General features: G+C 40.2%; 1 protein-coding gene and 1 long non-coding RNA gene across 2 annotated transcripts; one reads left to right on the forward strand and one right to left on the reverse strand.

Annotated features, from left to right (window-relative positions):
* Positions 1-4,735: 4,735 nt before the first annotated feature.
* On the reverse strand, positions 4,736-8,547 carry LOC120440090. Its single transcript, XR_005612956.1, has 3 exons — positions 8,422-8,547; positions 8,162-8,267; positions 4,736-5,385 (listed from the first exon to the last, which is right to left on the reverse strand). It is a non-coding gene; the product is annotated as an uncharacterized LOC120440090 (long non-coding RNA).
* A 3,480-nt stretch (positions 8,548-12,027) lies between these two features.
* LOC120440026 (coiled-coil domain-containing protein 97-like) lies at positions 12,028-18,059 on the forward strand. Its single transcript, XM_039611579.1, has 7 exons — positions 12,028-12,143; positions 12,669-12,786; positions 15,978-16,137; positions 16,332-16,449; positions 16,552-16,694; positions 16,825-16,948; positions 17,813-18,059. The coding sequence occupies exons 1-7, from the start codon at positions 12,028-12,030 to the stop codon at positions 17,934-17,936; spliced, it is 903 nt and encodes a 300-aa protein (XP_039467513.1). The 3' UTR covers positions 17,937-18,059.
* The last annotated feature ends 1,682 nt before the right edge of the window (positions 18,060-19,741 follow it).

A 19,741-nucleotide genomic window follows, 5' to 3' on the forward strand; every position in this document is an offset into this window, starting at 1 on the left:
AATGAAAACACCTGAACACAAAGATGAAGACTCTGTACTTTTATCCATATAGTTTAGCCATTTAGACTGAACTGCTATCACTATCCAAACTAACAAATCCGCTGTATACAAAAATGCCCCCCTATATACATTTACAAAAAAAACCACCCAGCTCGCCCCTGCGGGCGGTTTTATCCTTCAAGCTCGGGTCCTCTACCAGAGGCCTGGGAGCTTGAGGGTCCTGCGCAGTATCTTAGCTGTTCCCAGGACTGCGCTCTTCTGGACAGAGATCTCCGATGTTGTTCCCGGGATCTGCTGGAGCCACTCGCCTAGCTTGGGAGTCATCGCACCTAGTGCTCCGATTACCACGGGGACCACCGTTACCTTCACCCTCCACATCCTCTCGAGCTCTTCTCTGAGCCCTTGGTATTTCTCCAGCTTCTCGTTCCTTCTTTCTGATGTTGCTGTCATTCGGAACCGCTACATCAATCACTACGGCCGTCTTCTTCTGTTTGTCTACCACCACTATGTCTGGTTGGTTAGCCACCACCATTTTGTCCGATTCATAATCAGAATCATAAGATTCTGAATTGACCTCATCTCCGTCCTCCTCCTCTGTGATCAAAATTGAGCGTCCAGGCGTGTCAACTGTTTACTTCTGCTGCTCATTTTGTAAAACAGGTGAGTATATCATATGCAGCTGCAGTGGGTGGAGTGAGTGGTCCTTGGGAACAGAAAAGGTTCTCATCAAAGTCATAACACCTGCATTCTCACTTCAATAAGGTGCGTGTGTGTTTTGTGGTGAAGTATGTCTGTCATGGCTACTGCACGGACTCAAGTGCAGACAAAGTTCTTTGCACACAAAACACAGTTTATTTACAATATGGAACACCTCAGGACTATATATGTACAGTGAGATAAGAGGGGGTCCATGGCTCCAGGGAGAAGGGGTAATCACTGAGAAGTCTGTTAGATTATGCACCAATGAGTAAAACTGAAACTTGGCTTTAACTCGATATTTAACCAGCAAAATGAAAGTAGTATCAACCCTTTTCTCTGCAATATTATCAATCTTATCTTTTCTACTTTTATATAGAGAATTTTGCTTGACCCACCACACAATTTAGCTGCTAGTTTTAGTTAATTTAGTTGCTTCCATTTTGAAACCTCTTTCTTTTTTGTATAGCCAGCACAAAACAGAAATGCCAATGGAGACCAAACCACTCCACATTTTTCAACGACATGCTTTAACATAAAAAACAATGGTCCAAGGCATTTACATTCAAGAAACGTGAAAAACTGTTTCTGGCTATAATTCCCTTGCATCTTTTAAAATCTTACACACAAAACTATTAGCAGCAATGGCCCCGTGCAAAATCTTCCATTGTAGATCACCTGACCTCTTATTTAAAGGGGGTTTATAAAAGACAACTTGTCTCTTTATATAGTATCTGTTCTTCCACTAAATTGCCTTTTATTTGACCCTTGAACAGACATTCTATATAACAGTTTTCCACTCATGTGAAAATCAGTCTTTTTGCTTCACAAGCAGTGGTCCTGTCATGCCTGTAAAATTAATATTCAATCCCAATCCTGGAAGAGGATCTGCTTCATCAGGAATCTCCAATCCACTGGAATAATCCAACAGCATTTCCTTTTTTAAATGAGGTTAACCTTCTAAACCACGAGTCCAGAATACACCTCGGGATGCGGCTTGATTTCAATCCAACCAAAGATGCTGCTGCTTTTGTGTTCTGAAGGTCTGATCAAGCCACCTCCACATTTTGTCCTAGTTTGAGAACCTCTTTCTCAAGGACTCTTTTCGCAAAAGCAAGTCCTGTTCCATCATGTGCATCCAGCCGGGCCCCAAACAGTAATGGTTCCTCTAGAAGCCAAAACAATGAAAACATAGGTTCCAAACATAGGTTCCATTTTCCATGTGAAAATGGTCCAAGCTTTAAAAAGGCCTTTATAAAACCTGGGTATGCCATAAGAACATATCATATTACAGTCTAATAAAAACATTGAGGCACCCATGCCCAACTCTCCTATTCTTCTTAAAATAACACTAGTTACTGGTTTCCAGACAACATCTTCTACCCTTCCCATCTTCTGAATAAACTGCAACCTGAAAGCAGCTGCTCTCAAGGTGAACCAGCCCTTGTCCACCTTCCTCTTTGGGCAAAAAAAGCACAGCCTGGGGTATCCAGTGTAAGTTATCCCCCCAAAAATTGGTCAACAAAGATTGAAGTTTACACAATAAGCCAGGGGGTGGCTCCAGACAAGCTAATTGATGCCACAATACAGAAGCAACTAATGTATTTATAATCAGCACCCTCGCTCTATATAACATCTGGGGTAATAACCATCTCCACTTCCCTAATTTCCCCTCAACTTTCCCTGACACCCCTTCCCAGTTCTTGTTTACCGTATCTCCCAAGTGCACACCCAGATACTTCAAACCACCTGGACGTTGCGGGAGTCCAGCACGCCAATCTCCTACTGCAAGAGCCTCACTCTTAGCCAAATTTACTTGTGCAGCTGAAAACCAGCAAAAGTTTTCAACAATCATTCCTGACTTATTGACATCTTTTTGACTTCTAGTGTGGGGATCGGGGAGATATTTTGCTGCTATTGTTTATAATCATCATCATTACCATTGCATTAATAATTAATATTGATATTGCATTCAGATGTTTAAACATACTGGTATCATGTTAACCTTTATTACAGGTGCAGTCATAACCACTTTAAACTGTTGAGTTGAATTTATAATCTTAAATGCTTTTGAATGCTTTTTATAATCTTAAATGTTTATATGCAGATTACATTACTTATAAAAGAAAGGCCAAACTCTGAGTACACTCTGTGCGAAAGTAGACAGGAAGTGCAGGCTTTTGAGCGTGCTTGTGAAAGTGAAACTAAAGCAGAATCTAAGTGTAAGTTACTTTGAGGAGCTGTTTGGATGATGCTATTTGAATAACCAGGGTATTCAGTATTACTTCTTATTCATTTATATTTTTTGATTAAGCTTTTAGTAGAGGTTCTTGATTAAAACATTTATTCAATAGATTACATATACATAGTTTCAGTTAGGTTATTACACATATGAGAGTGGATTCTGTCTCTCTGTCTGGTGAGAGGTCAGGAGCTAGTCGGCGAGGTGAGGCAGAGTGCATTTGAGGTTAAGACACAGACACACACACACGCACACACACACCATAGTGAGGCTCATGTTTAGGTAAGAGTTCAAACCATAGCTTTGCAAAGCTTGCAATTTGTTGCAGAACTGCTGCTGATGCTCCAGACGATAAGCGGGCAGGACGAGCGACAGGAAGCCCCTGCCGTCGAGATGGAGACAATGTTCTTTTTAATTGTGTCACAAGTTGTCAACAGAACATTTGTGGTTTTAACTTATGCATGTATTGTATCGGATGACGCAAGAGGGGGAGTCAGTAAACATACCCTGATGCTATAAAATGATTGTCTTGTGTATAATTGGGCGGAGATCTACAGCTGATGTTTGGCAGTGTACATCTCCCCACGCGTGTTCATTAAAAATCATCGTTTGACTCCGCCGGACCAGCGTTGTTATTTGGATTTCCTCCTATATCCCTCCTTAATATTTGAACCCTAACACTAGCAAAAACAGTATTATCATCAGCATATGCAAGTAGGTTAAAAGGCATGTTAAAACCTACTAAAATAATCCCAGCAATAGAACACCTAACATTATTTAACATTGGTTCAATAGACAGAGCATATAACATACCAGACATCAAACAACTTTGCCTGATACCTCTGGTTGCTTTAAAAGGTTTGCACAAACAACCGTTTATTTTCAGTACACTTTCAATGTCTTTGTGCAACACCATAATCTTGGCAATTAAGTCAGTGCTGAGACCAAACCTTTCCAACACACTCCAGAGGTAACGGTACTCAACTCTATCAAAAGCCTTTCCTTGGTCCAGAGAAATCAGACCAATATCACATCCCAATGAACTGGAGACCTCCAAAATATATCCAGTCATATATATAATTCTTTTACTGCAGAAATTGCTATTAGTAAATTTAACTAATTTACTAATTTCAAGAAAGGTGTGTCAAAATTCCGGCGGAATGTTTGACCGCTCTTCTTTGCAGAACTGGTGCAGTTTATTAAAATTATTTGGTTTGTTGGCAAAGGACCAGGCTTTAAGCATGGTCTTGTTGTTGGCCACTGAAAGTCTCTGATTGAGGTGCAACTTGCTCAGAGTAATTTAACCAAATATCACTGGGAGTGTATGTATATATTTGATTCAGTGTGTATACTTTTCACCCTGTTTGGATTAGAGAAACTCCTGAAGAAATTCAAACTTGTACACCTAATTCTTTGTTTGTTTGTAAGTCATTAAAGATATACAGTCATTCCACCCTGAAAACCCAAAATGACCGTTGTCCTGGGCTGACTTACTCAAAGACCCATTCCATGTCTTGATACTTATCAACCCCACAAACCTCAATTACTTAGCTAAGTAACTCATTAAATAACTAACTCACTAACCTAAGCTTTGTAACTTTGAAACTACCTCAACTATTGATATTTGTAAGTTTTATCACACATTTAAAATGCCGATGTACAGCTGAAGAGTCTCTTGGTTTTTTGGGTATACAGTTAGACTTGCAATCAGTGATTGGTTTAGCTGTGGTGTAGGATGGAGATGAGAAGAGTTTAAAGCAGGACGCAGAGGTAGACAAAGCAGACACAAAAAGAAGCCTTTATTGCAAGATACAAGTACTCTCCAACCCACTATGTTGCTTACGTACATAGTGTTTATAATCTATCCATATACAAAACAGGTAAGTACATTACCTGGACGATGCTGTTAAAAGGCTACTTCTTACAACAATTACTACAGGTTGGGCAAAGTCCAAAGGAAACACTGTTTCACAACATTTGCATGGTTTACAGATAAAAAGCACCAATATTGTTTATTCACATTTTACAGAAGAAAATATCAGATATTTGTTTAATTATAAAAACAAAGTCAAACGTGGTAATCAACAATACTAAAGGGAAACTGAGTATAGCAAAGAAAAAGTACAATGTATTAATGCAGCACACTTCTATGACTATGTAGCTTTTGTCAAAAGTAACATTCCTGCCAACAAACCTCCAACTAACGTGTGTCAGTTTGTGGATGTAAACTCAGCAATCTTTTAATTTATTGTCTGCAATGTCAGCCCCACAGAAGCATTAATGCTCATTTTTTAAGTTCCTTTATTTTCAAAGTGTAATACTCTTCTTTTAATTTTAAAACCGTTAGTTGCATTTTTATTTCTTCCCTCTTTAGTTCATCAAGATCCACTGTATTCAAACCAGAGCTGGCCGAGGGCTTAGGTGACAGGGCCTCCATCATGTCCGCACTGCAAGTTAAAAAATGAAATGAGCCAGATTTTGTTAAATTTAACAAAACTATCTTGTTTTGAGAAAAGAAATCTAAATAGTGTAAGCAAAAGTTGTTTGGGTAAGATCTTTAAAACTAGCAAATGAATCTAACCTTTATGTGAAAATCTAAATTAAACACTAAAACAACAAATTTATTTTTGAAAATAGCTTGTTCAAGAAAGCATAATATTCATCATAGGTTAAGATTTTTAATTAATTAGACATTTTAGACAGTTTTGTCTAATTAAAGGCATACAACAGTCAAATTTGCTAGTTTTTTTTTTTTTTTCAAAAAAAAGTTCCGTTGTGATTGACTTTTCAGTTTTGTTTTTTTGTTTTGTTTTTAAGGACAGACATGACTGGGGGATAGGAAAGGGAGCAAGAAAGATGAAGGAAAAGAAAAACAGATGAGAAGAGGGACAGTGAGAAAGGGCACTTAAAAAGAGAAAGAAGAAAAAAAATCACCTGGATCACCTGTTGAGAGAAAAAGAAGAGAAAACAAGCAAAAAAAGAGAGCAACATAATAAACACAACACCATCGCAATAATCTAGCTAAGTGTAAACAGCAGTAAGTACTAAATATTGAATGTTGTTGTGCAGCACGTAGGACCGACAGCGCACAATGTGCTTTGAAGTAGCAGCCAAGAAAGGTGTAGTTTATGTCTATGAACAGTGAACACCCGTGTGCACACCTGTGTTGATCAGCGCGCTTGTATTCAAAAGGTTTCCCCATGTAACAGTCTGCTAGAGGATGTACGGAGCCGAAGCCCCGTCCCCCAGGGCATGAAGCAGACATGGAGGACATCCAGGCTCCAGACATCCAGAGGCCCCAGAGTGCGAGAGCCCAAGGAGGACCACCGGAGGGGCATCCGTGCCACCCTCCTGGGAAGAGCTGAGGAGAGCCCCAGACGAGGGGTCACCCAGCAGCCACGGAGCAGAAGCCATAGGGGACTGCACTGGCGTGCCCGCCGGCTCTGCCGGCAGCCAGCTGTGCCAGAGTGAACCGAGCCGCAGGCCCAGAGGCCGGAGGCCCAAGGGCCCCCTGCGCCCCGGAAGAAGCCTGACCGAGCAACAGGTGCCAGGCCCCGCTAAGTAGCCAGGTATGCCAGGTATGTACCAGTGAGCTGGTACATAACTGGCATACCACCAACGCACCGACCCCTGAGGGCATCAGCCACCAGCAGGGAGTGTGGTGAGGGGAGCTAGTCCTCCATACTTTGGAGGGCCTGGGAGTTCCCAGAGAGGTGGTGTCCAAGACCCAACCTGACATATAGACACAGTGCTGCTGCCGGAGAGCATCCGGTGTTAGCACGACCCCTCCCTAGAACCCTCAGTGTCTACATGGATTTAAAATTGAGAGGTGGGCACCGGCGCCAGAGGTGGGCTTGAATACACAGAGCGTCCTCTGGACGCCGTTAACGTGCCCACCCTCACAGCCCTATATGTATGTGTAATGAGAGTGTGAGTAATGTGGATGTCTAAGTTGTGGAATAAAATTAAAAAATTGAGACACAGGTGGCCAGAAGGGGACAGGGCGGGGGGGCACCTGCACCCTGGTGACACAACTGCACCCCAAGGCCCTACTTGTGTGGGTGGGTGTGGTGGAGCGGGAAGAGGGAGGCAGTCGGGGGTGGGGAGGAAAAGAAGGTAGGGGCCCAAGCCCCCACACCTGCCTCGGATCCACTCAGGGGCAGCCAGGCTACCAGGCCAGTAACCTACCTACCTCCCCCAGCCCTGCTGTACGCAGCCACGAGGAAAACACCCTCTAAGAGCAATCAGAGCCACTAACCAGGTTATGACCACAACCCCCGGGTTAAGCCCTCCAGGGATAACGTCCCTAGGGATTCTCCAAACGCCCTAAGCCGTCCCAACCTCCACATCAACCATAATAGCGAAGGCAGGACCAAACCATGACCCCCTACCCCCACTAGGTGATGGAACCGATCAAAGGAGCCCAGAGGGATTGATCTAATGTGGTGGCAGAGGCTGTATCGAGACTAATATGATCTATTAGATGGTTTCTGTATTGGCTAGAATTAAGATTATTTTTATTTTTCCAGTTCATGAGGACCGTTTTCTTGGCAATGCATAGAGCAGTAAAAACCATGTGGACTGTATTAGTTTCTGTAGTGACATCATCCAATTTGCCCAACAAGCACACTAAAGGGGAGGTTGGAATTTTACATTTCAGACACTTTGAGAAGTCTTCACATATCCCGTGCCAAAACTTCTGAACTGGTGGACAGAACCAAAGAGCGTGGATGTAAGTGTTTGGTGTATTGCCTTGACAGTGTGAGCAGTTGTTGAAAGATGTAAAGCCCATCTGGAACATCCGATGACCTGTTTAGTGCACTCTGTGTATTGTATTAATTGCAGACTGAGATTTCTATTCAATTTGAAGGTTTTTAAGCATACCTGAGACCAGAAGTTTTGGTCTAAGCTGACTGATAAATCTGCTTCCCACTTTGCAAAAGGAAGGGATATTGATTCATCTATTTTAGTAAGTGTTCTGTATATTTTAGACAACAATTTGCTAGTTTTAAGAATTCTACCAAAACAACGTTTACTTACCCTATTGGCAGATTTTTTCTCTCTCAAAACTAGACAGTTTGGTCAGATTTAAGAATATTTGGCTAATTTCAAGTAGAGTTGATTTTGCAGTGTGAGAAATAAATGCCATAGAAACAAAACCTTTTAAGACTGTGTGAATAAATTCAAAATATTTGCCTAAACGATATGACAGCTTTATCTTACCCCCCTTCTGGCCTCATGGATTGTAAATCAGCTACTTTGTGGCCAGAGCAGTGAACAGCTTTATGCTCTTGCTGATCTGACACAGCCAGAGGTTCACAGGAAGGACCTGTGATTAGAAAACATATTGGGGAAAAGAAGACCAGAAAAGATCAAAAGAAATAATAAAAAATACAACAAATGCATGAAATTGGATTTTTTTTCTCTTCTAAATAAAAGCAGAAAAAAATCATGTTAGTGATTTTGGTTTTTGAACAACTCACTCGGTTTGTCTTGAGGTTCTTTCTTAACATTTTGCAGTTTGATTGCTGTGTTCTTTGCCACATCTCTCTTATTTCCACTGACTTCAGATCTTGGCATCTCAGGATGATGTCTAGTCTTCTGTTTCTGTCAAGCGATGTATTCTAAAGTCACTTCTTCAGCTGAGAGTCAGAGAATGGAAACACGCACGCTGCAGTTTTTACTTGCAAGGGCAGTCACAGAGCGCTCGCACCTCAGAGTGTGGCTCAAGAACTCGCGCTAGGTCACTGCTCTGGTCTTTATTTATATGCAAAGGTAATACAACAGTGCATACAGTGAATACGCTTGTAGGAATGTTGCAGAGGTGTGGACTCGAGTCACATGACTTGGACTCGAGTCAGACTCGAGTCATTAATTTTATGACTTTAGACTTGACTTGAAAAAAGGTTGTAAGACTTGTGACTTGACTTGGACTTTTACACCAGTGACTTGGGACTTGAATTGGACTTGAACCTGTTTACTTGAAAAGACTTGATATTTTACCCAAATCTAAAATTTAACATACATATTATATAAAAAGTGCGGACCATTAATTCACTTTATTCATTCATTCATTCTTACCACACTCCGTATGTATGTGAGCGTGAGCTGTAGCACAGCCAATCAAATTAACCAGATTTGAAAAAAACAAGAACAAAAACGCTCGAGCCAAAAATGCTCCCAAGAGTAATTTCTTTCGGGTACATAAACTACGAAGTAGTCAACAAAAAACGAAATGCAATATGCAAAACATGCAAGAAGAGAATCACACACGGAGATGGAACAACTTCCAACTTTGTCCGACATTTGAAATTGCTTTTTTTTTTCTTTTTTTTTTTTGCTACGATGAGACAGCTGACTTAGCTAACTTCATCTTATTAGCAAATGTTCTCCGGGCTACGTTGATGATACTGCTTGGCTTTAACAGGTATGATATGTTTGTCATGCTATTTTAAATCCGGTCCTGCAAGCGCATCCAAGAATAACATGCAACTTGTTAGCTCAGAATTGTCGGTGAATGGTGAGCAGGGTCCGTTTCAGAAAGTGGGTTCTGTAGCTGTACTCAGTCTCTCTCTGTCTCCTCCCCATCATTAACCCCGTAGATTTAACCCAGTTTAGACTGACAAATATTTATTTTACCATCACATCACAATTCAAAATCACTGTGTTTAATTTGCAATTAGTGTATGGTCGTGTTTAACTTTTGCATGTCTGAGCCAGGGAAAATTTTTTTTTTGGTTAGAAAATCTGGCCCACCTTAGTGTGTAATTGAGTAGTCCTGCTATACATGGCCTTTTTCTTCTGTCATTTATGTCAATACATCAAATAAAATACTTTGATTTTATGTTATTAGCTGTTGTTTATTTGCAAAGGTTATTCTCAACAGGGATGCTAGACAAAAACGGCGTTTTCTACAGACAGCCTAGCATACGCTCTCCACTTGCAGTGAAAAAGAAAAACACCCCTTCCCTATTGGTGTTAGAGTTTACCATGTCAGCCAATCAAAAAAAATGATAAGGCAACATGTGACATTTGGTTGTTTAGGAGAAGGGAAGTTTTAGAAGTGACACCCATGACGGAAAGCGGCAAGCGAAAGAAAAGAGAGAGAGAGTTTTCATATGTGAGACATTAGTGACGTTTAGCGTGTTTGGAGGCTGTAGTTAGTTTGTTGTGTAGTTATTGTTTTGTATTGTGTGTCGGTTAGACTGCTGAATTTCATATTTGATCTAAAAAGCTGTCAAAGGCAGATTCCAGTGTAAACGCTGTCTCCACATAGAAAACTGGACTGTTGCACCTCCAGTTGTCAGACCTGCAGGGTTTAGGCCTGTGCTGTTCTCCTCCGTCTTATACTGAACACAAACTACATTTTTTGGACTGGCACAAATAATTTGTGTGCCTTCTTATTTGATGCAGCACACCTGATTGTTCTGTAAATAGATTTAAATGGTTATATAAAAAACGCCTGAGGCCTTGGCTGCATTTTTAGGTAAATAGTACCATATAACTTTGTTGTTTGCAAAACTTGTTCATAATTTTTAGAAATGTACAATTTCTATTTGCATTTCAAGTTATGAAAATGATTCTTTAAACATAAAAAAATATAACTTTTTCTACTCGGATTCTGAATTTTTGTCTGAATTTAGATCAACTGTGCTAATATAGTATACCAAAATGAAAAAAATAACTCAAATTTCAGATATTTGAGGTTGTGCTGAAAATAATGATACCAAACAAGGCAAGAAAAACATATTTTAAAGGTGAAATATAGAGCTAAAATCAAAAGTAGTCAAGAACGGCCAATTATACCCGGGACCCCAGAGGGTTAAAAAAAAGACTTGAAAGGACTTGAAATTCAAAGTTTCGGACTTGGGACTTGACTTGAAGGTTGTCTGTCTTGACTTACGACTTGACTCTGACTTGCTTGACTTTACTTGAGACTTGACTTGTGACTTGAGGATAAAGACTTGAGACTTACTTGAGACTTGCAAAACAATGACTTGGTCCCACCTCTGGAATGTTGTGCGTATGTGGGTGTGTGTGTGAGCGGGGAAGCGGCCCCTCTTCCTGGTAGGGAGTGAAACTGCTTGTTCAGCTCTTATTATTGCTTGGGGAAGAAATTGATAAAGAGAACAGAACAAGTCTTGTAGTGAACAACAGTCTAAGTCATCAAAAGGTCATCATGCAGTATTCTATCATATGTAAACTTATATCATTAAAAGTTTATACTGACTACTAAGTACAATTCTCCATTGACATTCCCTCCTGTTTGTCACGTATAACTTTTGAGTGAGATATCAGTATGTAACATCTTGTTGTACATTTTCTGTCACATCATCATTAATCACACAAAGTCCTCATGTTCCAACAGGTCGGGGTCATCATCATCATCATTTGTCACGGCTATGTATGCAGCAACAGTGGAAACAATTATGCGGTTAATCATGAGTTTTAGACATGGCAGTATACATGTTACAAAAACACAAAATAAAAGTAAAAATACTCCAACTCCAATAGTCTTTTTAGTACCTGTAGCCAGGAGCCAGTGTAAAGCCAAGAAAACCAGTCACTTGTATCGCTTACATAGTCCTGATTTTGGGCCTGCTGGATCTGTCTCAAAGCGTTCAGGCGTCAGTCATGTTTGATGAGTGTACATTGTCTGGTATGTAAGTGCAGCAGGTGTTGTTGAAGAGGACATAAAGTCCCCTTTCTCTGCTAGTATCATGTCCAGAGCTACTCGATGTTGCATCACTGTGATCCGTAATGCATTGATTTCCTGGTTCTGCTGTTCATTGATTTTGCACGAAGCGTTCAGGAAAAGTCCAAAACGGTAGTCCAGAGTTTCAATCCTCAGCATGTTTTTTCCGGTTCCCACCCAGGGGAACAATGAATGGAGTACTTTCTGTCCGGTAGTCCACATTTTGAATTCCTTGGGTATGTCGCTTCCCCATATTGGGTCATGTGGCTGAATTTTGGGTAACGTTGATCTTCTTTTCTGGCGTACTGTAGAAGTGGTGTTTACTGCGGTCATCCTGAAAGTGTGGTCTGACAGGAAAATGGGAGCACATGTTCCTGTCCAGCCTGGGGGCAGTATGAAATACGCCCGTTGTCCACATAGCCAGGCCATTCCTTGCACCCAGTACGTGCCATTAGATGGTCCAGTCGTGTTCACAGGGGCACCTTCTCCTCCTCCAGTGGTCCGGTTGCAGTTAGTGGTGTTTCCAAGCGGCCTGTTACCTTTGTTTTGTTTATAGCACATGGAGTGGTTCTTCCCTGGGGTTTTTGTTCAAGAACACTGGGAAATGGATGGATGTATTCCGGTTTGTCACATTGATGTTGATCCAGAAAAGTTGATCACATGCTCCTTTATCAAGTCCAACGTCTTCAATGGTGATTTTCTTGCATTGTAACCCTCCTAGAAGGTTGACATGAAGCGTGTAAATAATAGATGGGTTTGTCTCGTCGATGGGATTTGGCTGTGTTGGAATCCAATGCAAGCGAAGCTAGCAGCACACTTGGCTTGAGTGTTGTTCATGTATTTACCATATAGTGTGGGGTGTGTCGATGTGCTGGGCATATGAGAACAGACATAACAGTCTGTATTTTCCGGTTCTGCCCTGGTCCTGTCGTGGATGTAGCGGTACCAGGCATTATTCATCCAAGGGTGGATGTTGTCTTGTGTCATGTCTCTTAGGTGGGAGTTATCATGTGTCCATCTTTTCTGTCTGCCTAGTGGTTCAGCTGTTTCCGGCATCAGCTGGGGGCCTGTAAGGGTAAGCATCGTAGTCAAGGTAACCAAGAAGGTCCACCTTCCCATGGCTGTGTACAGGTCCGTCACACCCTACTGCTTGGTTACCCTAGAGTTGGCCAATGACTGGAGGTGGAAGTGCGAGCAATGCTCAATCAGCACTTCACCCCCACCACTGAAGCAACCAAGTGAGGGTGAAACTTTCCCTTACTAGTTGATTTCTGTGAAGGAAGTGGAATCCTCTGGGACCTCAACCTTTTTGCAGTGGCTCTGATGTATCCAGGAGGGTCTCTCCGCTATTTTGCAGGCAGTTGGAGTAGTCAGAAGCACTTGGTATGGACCACAGGACTCGGAAAAGGATCCAATCACCTGGCTTCAACCTGCAAGAAATAGGTGAAGAAGAGTATTGCGGCAGTTTATTGTTCAAAACAACTTCTCTGTTTGTCAACAGTTGAGTCATCCAATCTGCCAGAGTGGTTTCACGGATTGATTTATCTAGTGGCTCACTAATAACTGGTAGTGGAAAAGGTCGCCGATGTATTATTTCAAATGGGGACAGTTTGTTATTTCCTTGTGTTATTCTCATCCACGTTTTGACTAGGCCTACACATTCTGGCCATGGTCTGCCAGTTTCTTCCATTGTTTTCCTGAGCCTTTGTTTTATAGTGCCATTTGTTCTCTCCACTAATCCTGCACTCTGTGGATGGTAGGCACAATGGTGTTTTAAACTGAAACCTAGTGCTTCATATACTTTGCTGATCATGTCATTTACAAAATGGGTTCCATTATCTGATCTAATCATATGTTGGAATGAAATGGTTGCATAGACACTTTGCAACTGAGATTGCGTCTGCTTTTTTCACTGGGTAGATTTCTGGCCATTTTGAAAAAACATCCATGATTACTAGAGTGTATTTTGAGCCCTGACACTCATCCAATTCAATGAAGTCCATGTGAATTGTATGAAATGGGTGAGGTGGTGTGGGAAAATGTCCTCTTTTTGGTCTTAAGTTACCTTGCGTATTGTGTTTTTGGCAGGTCATACATGTTCTCACATATTCTTTTGCTGAAGTTTCAAAATTTATAGTGTAAAATTGTCAGTTTATCATAGAGACCATCCCTCCTGATGAGGCATGGCTCAAACCATGGCTCACTAGAGTGGCTGTTTTGTGTAATGATTTGGGAAGAATGGGTTTTCCTGCTATTTTCATTATGTCATCAGTGTCTAGTGCTGCTCCGTGTTTCAGCCATTGTTTTTGTTCTTTAGGTGGTGCTGCTTTTTGTTCGTCCTGCAGTACACATGGTGGAATGGTGTGGTTTTCATGTGCTGTTAATAAGACTGTGGATGCTATGGCTGCTGCTTTTGCAGCTTTGTCAGCAAAATTGCTTCCCTTTGTAATTTCAGAGTCATCCTTCTGATGTGCTGAACATTTGCAAATTGCTAAATGTCGTATCACATAAGAAGTTTCCTCCCATGTAAACAGATGTGTGCCATGATAAAACCTTTCTCCATACACTAGAAATAAGAAACTAATTTCAACCCTCTGTTACATCTTATTTACTTATTTTATAATCCAGTCATTTTTCCAAATCTAGTATCAATCAACTAATTTACATATCAGCTCATAATGCGCTAAGTTGACAGGTCAACAGAAATGCACGTTGAAAATATTATCACAAAAAAGAAATTTCCTTCATACAGTAAATTACTTGTGCTGCATCAATCAAGCAGAAAGCATCTCACAATTTATTGTATTACCAACTAAATTTATTGTCTGATTACTGCTTGGTCATACCAGACTCTCTCTCTGTCTTTATTTTTTCTTTGTTTTCACAAACGTTTCACCTATTGTCCTGCAAGCTGGAGAGTTAAATGTCAGCAGTGGATAAATTCAGCATTTGATAACAAAAACTCTGTTAAATTTTCCCTGCTTTAACACCAATGAGAGATATAGGCGCATGTATAGTGTGTGCTATAGTGTAAGAATAGAGAGAAAAACTCTGCAAGCATTATCTCATAGTGTTCACCAATAAAAAAACGAATGTTCATTCTTAACCCAAACAGCAGCAGCAATCGACCTTGATTTTATTTATTTTTATTATTTTTTCTTAGTATTACTAGTTGGAGAAATGGCATAATACACATTTAGTGTTAAGGTAAATTAATATTCTGTTCCTCAGTTCTACCACAACAAGATGTACATCTACCAGCCCTAAGAAGTTGCAGCAAAGGTGAAACCATGAATCCATCCAACAGCTCTTAATAGTAAAATGCATTTATGCAAAAATACAACAGTAGTAATTCCAACCCTGACCACAAGACACATCATTTCCATTACAAGAGCAGCTTTGTTTGTTTGTTTTCAAAGACTGGCCTTGAATGCCAAATCCTGCCGTACCTCCTCATCTTTTTCTTCCCTCTTTGATTTTCATGCTTCACAGTCACACCTGAAAGTCTGGAGAGTAAGAAGAGGCTGTTACTCTCCAGAGTGGCTCTCAGGCAGAGGACAGCTGTGACCTGTCACTTATCTCCCTGAAGCTGAACAGTCCTTTATGTGCACACAGAAGCAGTTTAGGGTTCATTGTCTTGCTGAAGAGCACTTCAGCCAAGAAGAAGCCATGCACAGAGCCTCAAGGTGAAAACAATTCAACCTGACCTTTGATAATATTTGAAAATACTGGTCATATCACCTAACATATTATTTGAAATCACAGATTTCAAGTAATAGACTATACAGCGCTTAAACACCACAGTATGATATGTCAGCAATAATTGATAAAAGAATAAAAAAGAAAGCTGAGGTGACCCATGTGCAATTTATGTTTAATATTTATTTCTAAAATATTTCTCTGTTGGAAAAAAATATAAGCATTAAAGTCTGTCACAAGGTGGCGACAAAGACATATCAAAGAAAAGGCTGTGGGGGAGGAACAATTCTTTCGGTTGCACAGAGAAAGGGGGACACACAAAAATGACGGACCGTTATGGCGACGAAACGTTATACAAAACAAGTGAAAGGTAAAATAACACGCGAGGTTTCCATTAAAGAGAGTTTCTCATCAAAGAGGTTTTACATTAAATTGTAAAAACTAATTGGTCGTTTAAAAGAAATAAACAGGGGAAGTCGGCAGTAGGCTGAGCTGACCAAAAAGTTCTTTATAGACAGGAACATTTACATTACAGATCTCCAAAAAAGCCAGTTTCAAAATACATTGTTAACTAAATATTGTACTGTTGGTAAAGAAGTGAAGAATTCCATTATTATATTTTGTTTTTAATCTTACAATTTCTAGGCTTGCCTGAAGCCTCAGCATCTGTCAGCATTTGCACATGTCAGCTCAGACCCACGAGCACAGCACTACAGCAAGGTGATACAGAGACGGGCTGCAGGACGCACCGACAGGACCAGAGTCAGGAATCAGCGCTATGCTGCCCTCAGGGCTCTGCAGAAGGGTAGGGGCAGCAGCAGTTAATGATGCAATACAGCCTTTTAAATTATGCCACCATGCAGCAATTGGGCAAAAAAGCTTTAGTCTTTGATAATGTCAACTGAGGTACTTGCAGCCAACTGAGGTACTTTTCTCTCTAACTCGCCATCGGCCTGGTTTTGTTTTGTGTTTCTTTTTGTGCCATGCCTCCTCTTCTAGACGGCCAGTACTTCAGTGAAGAACAGATGCGAATGAGGGAGCCGCTGCTGTACGAACAGTATATTGGCCAGTACCTGACAGATGAAGAGGTGAGTCCTGTTTATCTTGTGTTTTATATGTGATTACAATTTTTGTATATTTCAGAGTATTTATCTAATTACCTTCATGAATGCTGCAGGTGCTACAACGCTCCCAGGAGGCCATGCTGGATAGTGCACAGGGGGGAGCCGGGGCAAGGTACAGGAGGACTTGCCAATCTGCTCCTCAACTCCTACCAGGAACGACTCATCCAAAATCGTCTGCAGGAGGAGCAGGAGAAGGAAGACGGCGCACTGGAGGAAGAAGAGGAGGACGACGACTACGGTCAGTCAGAGTTCGGGTTGAAGAAAAAACTTCACACTGAAGTTAAGCAAAAGAGAAAATTTAGGCTTTTTTCTTTTCTTCTTCTTTTCCCTTCATCTTTTCTTATTCTGCTCTGTGTTTCATACTGTAGATGACAGAGACCAGCAGAAGGAATGGGAGCCGACCCCGGAGGAGAAGGCTCTTCTCAGAGAGGAGTTCATCAGTCAGATGCACCAGCGTTTTCTAGATGGCAAAGACAAGGATTTCAACTATAGGTCAGTCACACAGCACACAGGAGCAGTTCAAAGGCTTCTTCATTGCGTTGTAGCCAACCTAAAGCTGCCTTTGACAGATCAAGTTCCTCAGACTATTAGTTTATGTTTGTAGGTGTTTGTAATATAAGATTTTCAAATTAGTAAGCAGGCTTTTTGAGAATGTTGCTGAAAAAAATAACTAGTTTTGTTATTAAAGCTTTGAGATGATCATTCCTCATAGATTAATCAGTTCACAGAATAACAGAACTCAGTAATCTACCAAAGTTATTTTGCTACAGCTCAGCGCAGTTTAAAGGCAGTTCATGAGGTACAGACTACCTGTATTTTATTCATTTGTGTCCTGGATCACGATTTTTCATCTGTCCAGACACATATATACAGATTTTTCTTTCCACAGTACTTTCCACATGTAAAATCATTTTATCAATACCAAATGCATTACATGGATATGTGCAGGCACTAAAAACAACTTGGTTGGTGTTAGGAATTAAAAGCTGCAGGGTTAAGTTTAGAAAACGATCACGGTTTGGCCTAAAATTCAACGCTCACTAGTTCTTTTGAATCTGTAGTTTTGTGGTTGTGGTTTGCCACTTTGTCTGGGCATGTTGTGTGACACATGCTCAAAGTGTGCTCCATACTGAAAATACAGTACTAACAACTGAACTTTTTCACAACTGTTTTCTGTTTCATATTGAGACTGTGCTGTACAAGCTGTTGTGAAATTACACATGTTAACACAAGTTAGTAAAGAGACTCCAGAGGAGGGGAAAAAGTTACAAACTCTGAAGTTAAGTGGAAAATGAGAAAAATCCTACACTGGGGGCTTTGAAAGTGACTTAAGGTGTTTATGTGTTTGTGTTACAGGGAGGTGGATGAGAATCCAGACTATGACAACTTGGACATTGTCAACAGAGATGCAGAGGATAAATATTTTGATGACGATGATGACGAAGAAGAGGAAGAGGAGGAAGAAAATATGACAGAATAGCACCTGTGTTATTAATAACTGAATGAACTGTAAATATAAATGTACAAAAAGAGTTTCCATTTTAGTTTGACACATGAACACAAACAAAAGATGTAATAAACATGTTTTTGGGTCTTTTGAAAATTTGTCTAAATATGACTTTCTTGTTCAAAACTCAACAGAAACAAACGAGGCATTTTGCTGTGTTACTAATTATGATACATTTCAGCATTAAATTTGTCTCAAAACACACGAGACGTGATCTGTGCGTATCAGGTGATTTGTCCACATGTGTTTTAGGCTTTGTGAGTGAGCGAGAGCGATGGTACATGTAGCTTTAGACATTTGCACACGTAGTCGTGAAGCTGAACCGAATAAATTGTGCGTAAATAATCAGTATTTATTTAGGTTTAGATGTACGCGTGTCAGATTGCTTTGTATTTAAGTGTGGATTGAAACATGAGTGAGTCTTCAAAAGTTACAAGTCATCGTACACATTTATAAATCTGGACTGAAAATGAGTGAAAAAGCAGCCAATGTTGGCTGACTTTAAGAAAGCCTGGAGAACTTTTGCTCAAGGCCACTTCAAATAATTCAAGGAATGTATTTTTTCTTCTAATTACAATGCTGTTCCTTACAATGATTATTACAGGTTGGGCAAAGTCCAAAGAAAACACAGTTTGTAACATCTGCACATTTTACAGATAAAAAGCATCAATGTTGTTTATTCAGAATTTCAAGAAGAAAATATCAGATGTATGTGGAATTATTAAAACAAAGTAAAACACGGTAATCAGCAGTGTGAAAGGAAAACTCAGTATAGCAAAGAAAAAGTACAGTTTTATGATTTTGTTGCTTTTCTCAAAAGTAACAATTAACCAAAGAAACCTCCAAATAACACCTGTCATTTGTGGACATACCGCAGCAATTTTTCAACGTCAGCTTTACAGAAGAATTAATCTTCATTTTTAAGTTCTTTTATTATCAAAGTGTAAAACTCTTCTTGTAATTTTAAAACCTTTAGTTGCAATTTTAGTTTTTCCCTCTTCAGTTGATCAAGGTCCGTTGTATTCAAACCACAGCTGGCTGAGGGCCCAGGCGACAAAGCCTCTGACACGTGCGAGAAATTAATGCCGACAGAGGTTTGAGTTGCTTGAGATGAGCTGTGGAAAAAATTAAACTTTTAAGAGGAATATTAGGAATATTGGGCTTATTTCAAGTAGAGCTGTTTTGCAAAAATAAATGCGGTTAAAAAAAAACTTTTAAGACTGTGAATAAATTAAAAATCTTTGCCTAAATGATATGACCGCTACATCTTACCTCCTCTCTGGCCTCATGGATTGTAATTCAGCTACACTGTGGCCAGAGCAGGGGACATATTTATGTTCACACTCATCTGATGCAGCCAGAGGTTCACAGGAAGGACCTGTACATTTAGAAAACATTGGGGGGGAAAAGGACCATGAAAAGATTAAAAATAATAATAGAAAATAAATAAATACTTGAACTTGGATTTTTTTCTCTTAAAAAAAAAACGCAGAAAAAAATCATGCTAGTGATTCGGGTTTTGAACAACTCACTCATTTCCTCTTCTGGTTTTTCCTCCACATTCTGCTGTTTGATTGGGGTGTTTCTTTCCAAATCTCTGATTTTTACAGTGACTTCAGATTTTGGCATGTTAGGAGGATCTTCTCCTTTTGGTTCTTTCTCATTCTCACAGTTTGCTGACTGTCCATCTCCTCTGTCTGCTGAGCCTTCTTTACAAAAGACAAAATGTTACCAAAAAGTGAAATTAATACACACACAAATAAAGTATTTACTATTTT

Source organism: Oreochromis aureus, linkage group 4, assembly GCF_013358895.1.
Source record: "Oreochromis aureus strain Israel breed Guangdong linkage group 4, ZZ_aureus, whole genome shotgun sequence".
NCBI classification, from domain to species: domain Eukaryota; kingdom Metazoa; phylum Chordata; class Actinopteri; order Cichliformes; family Cichlidae; genus Oreochromis; species Oreochromis aureus.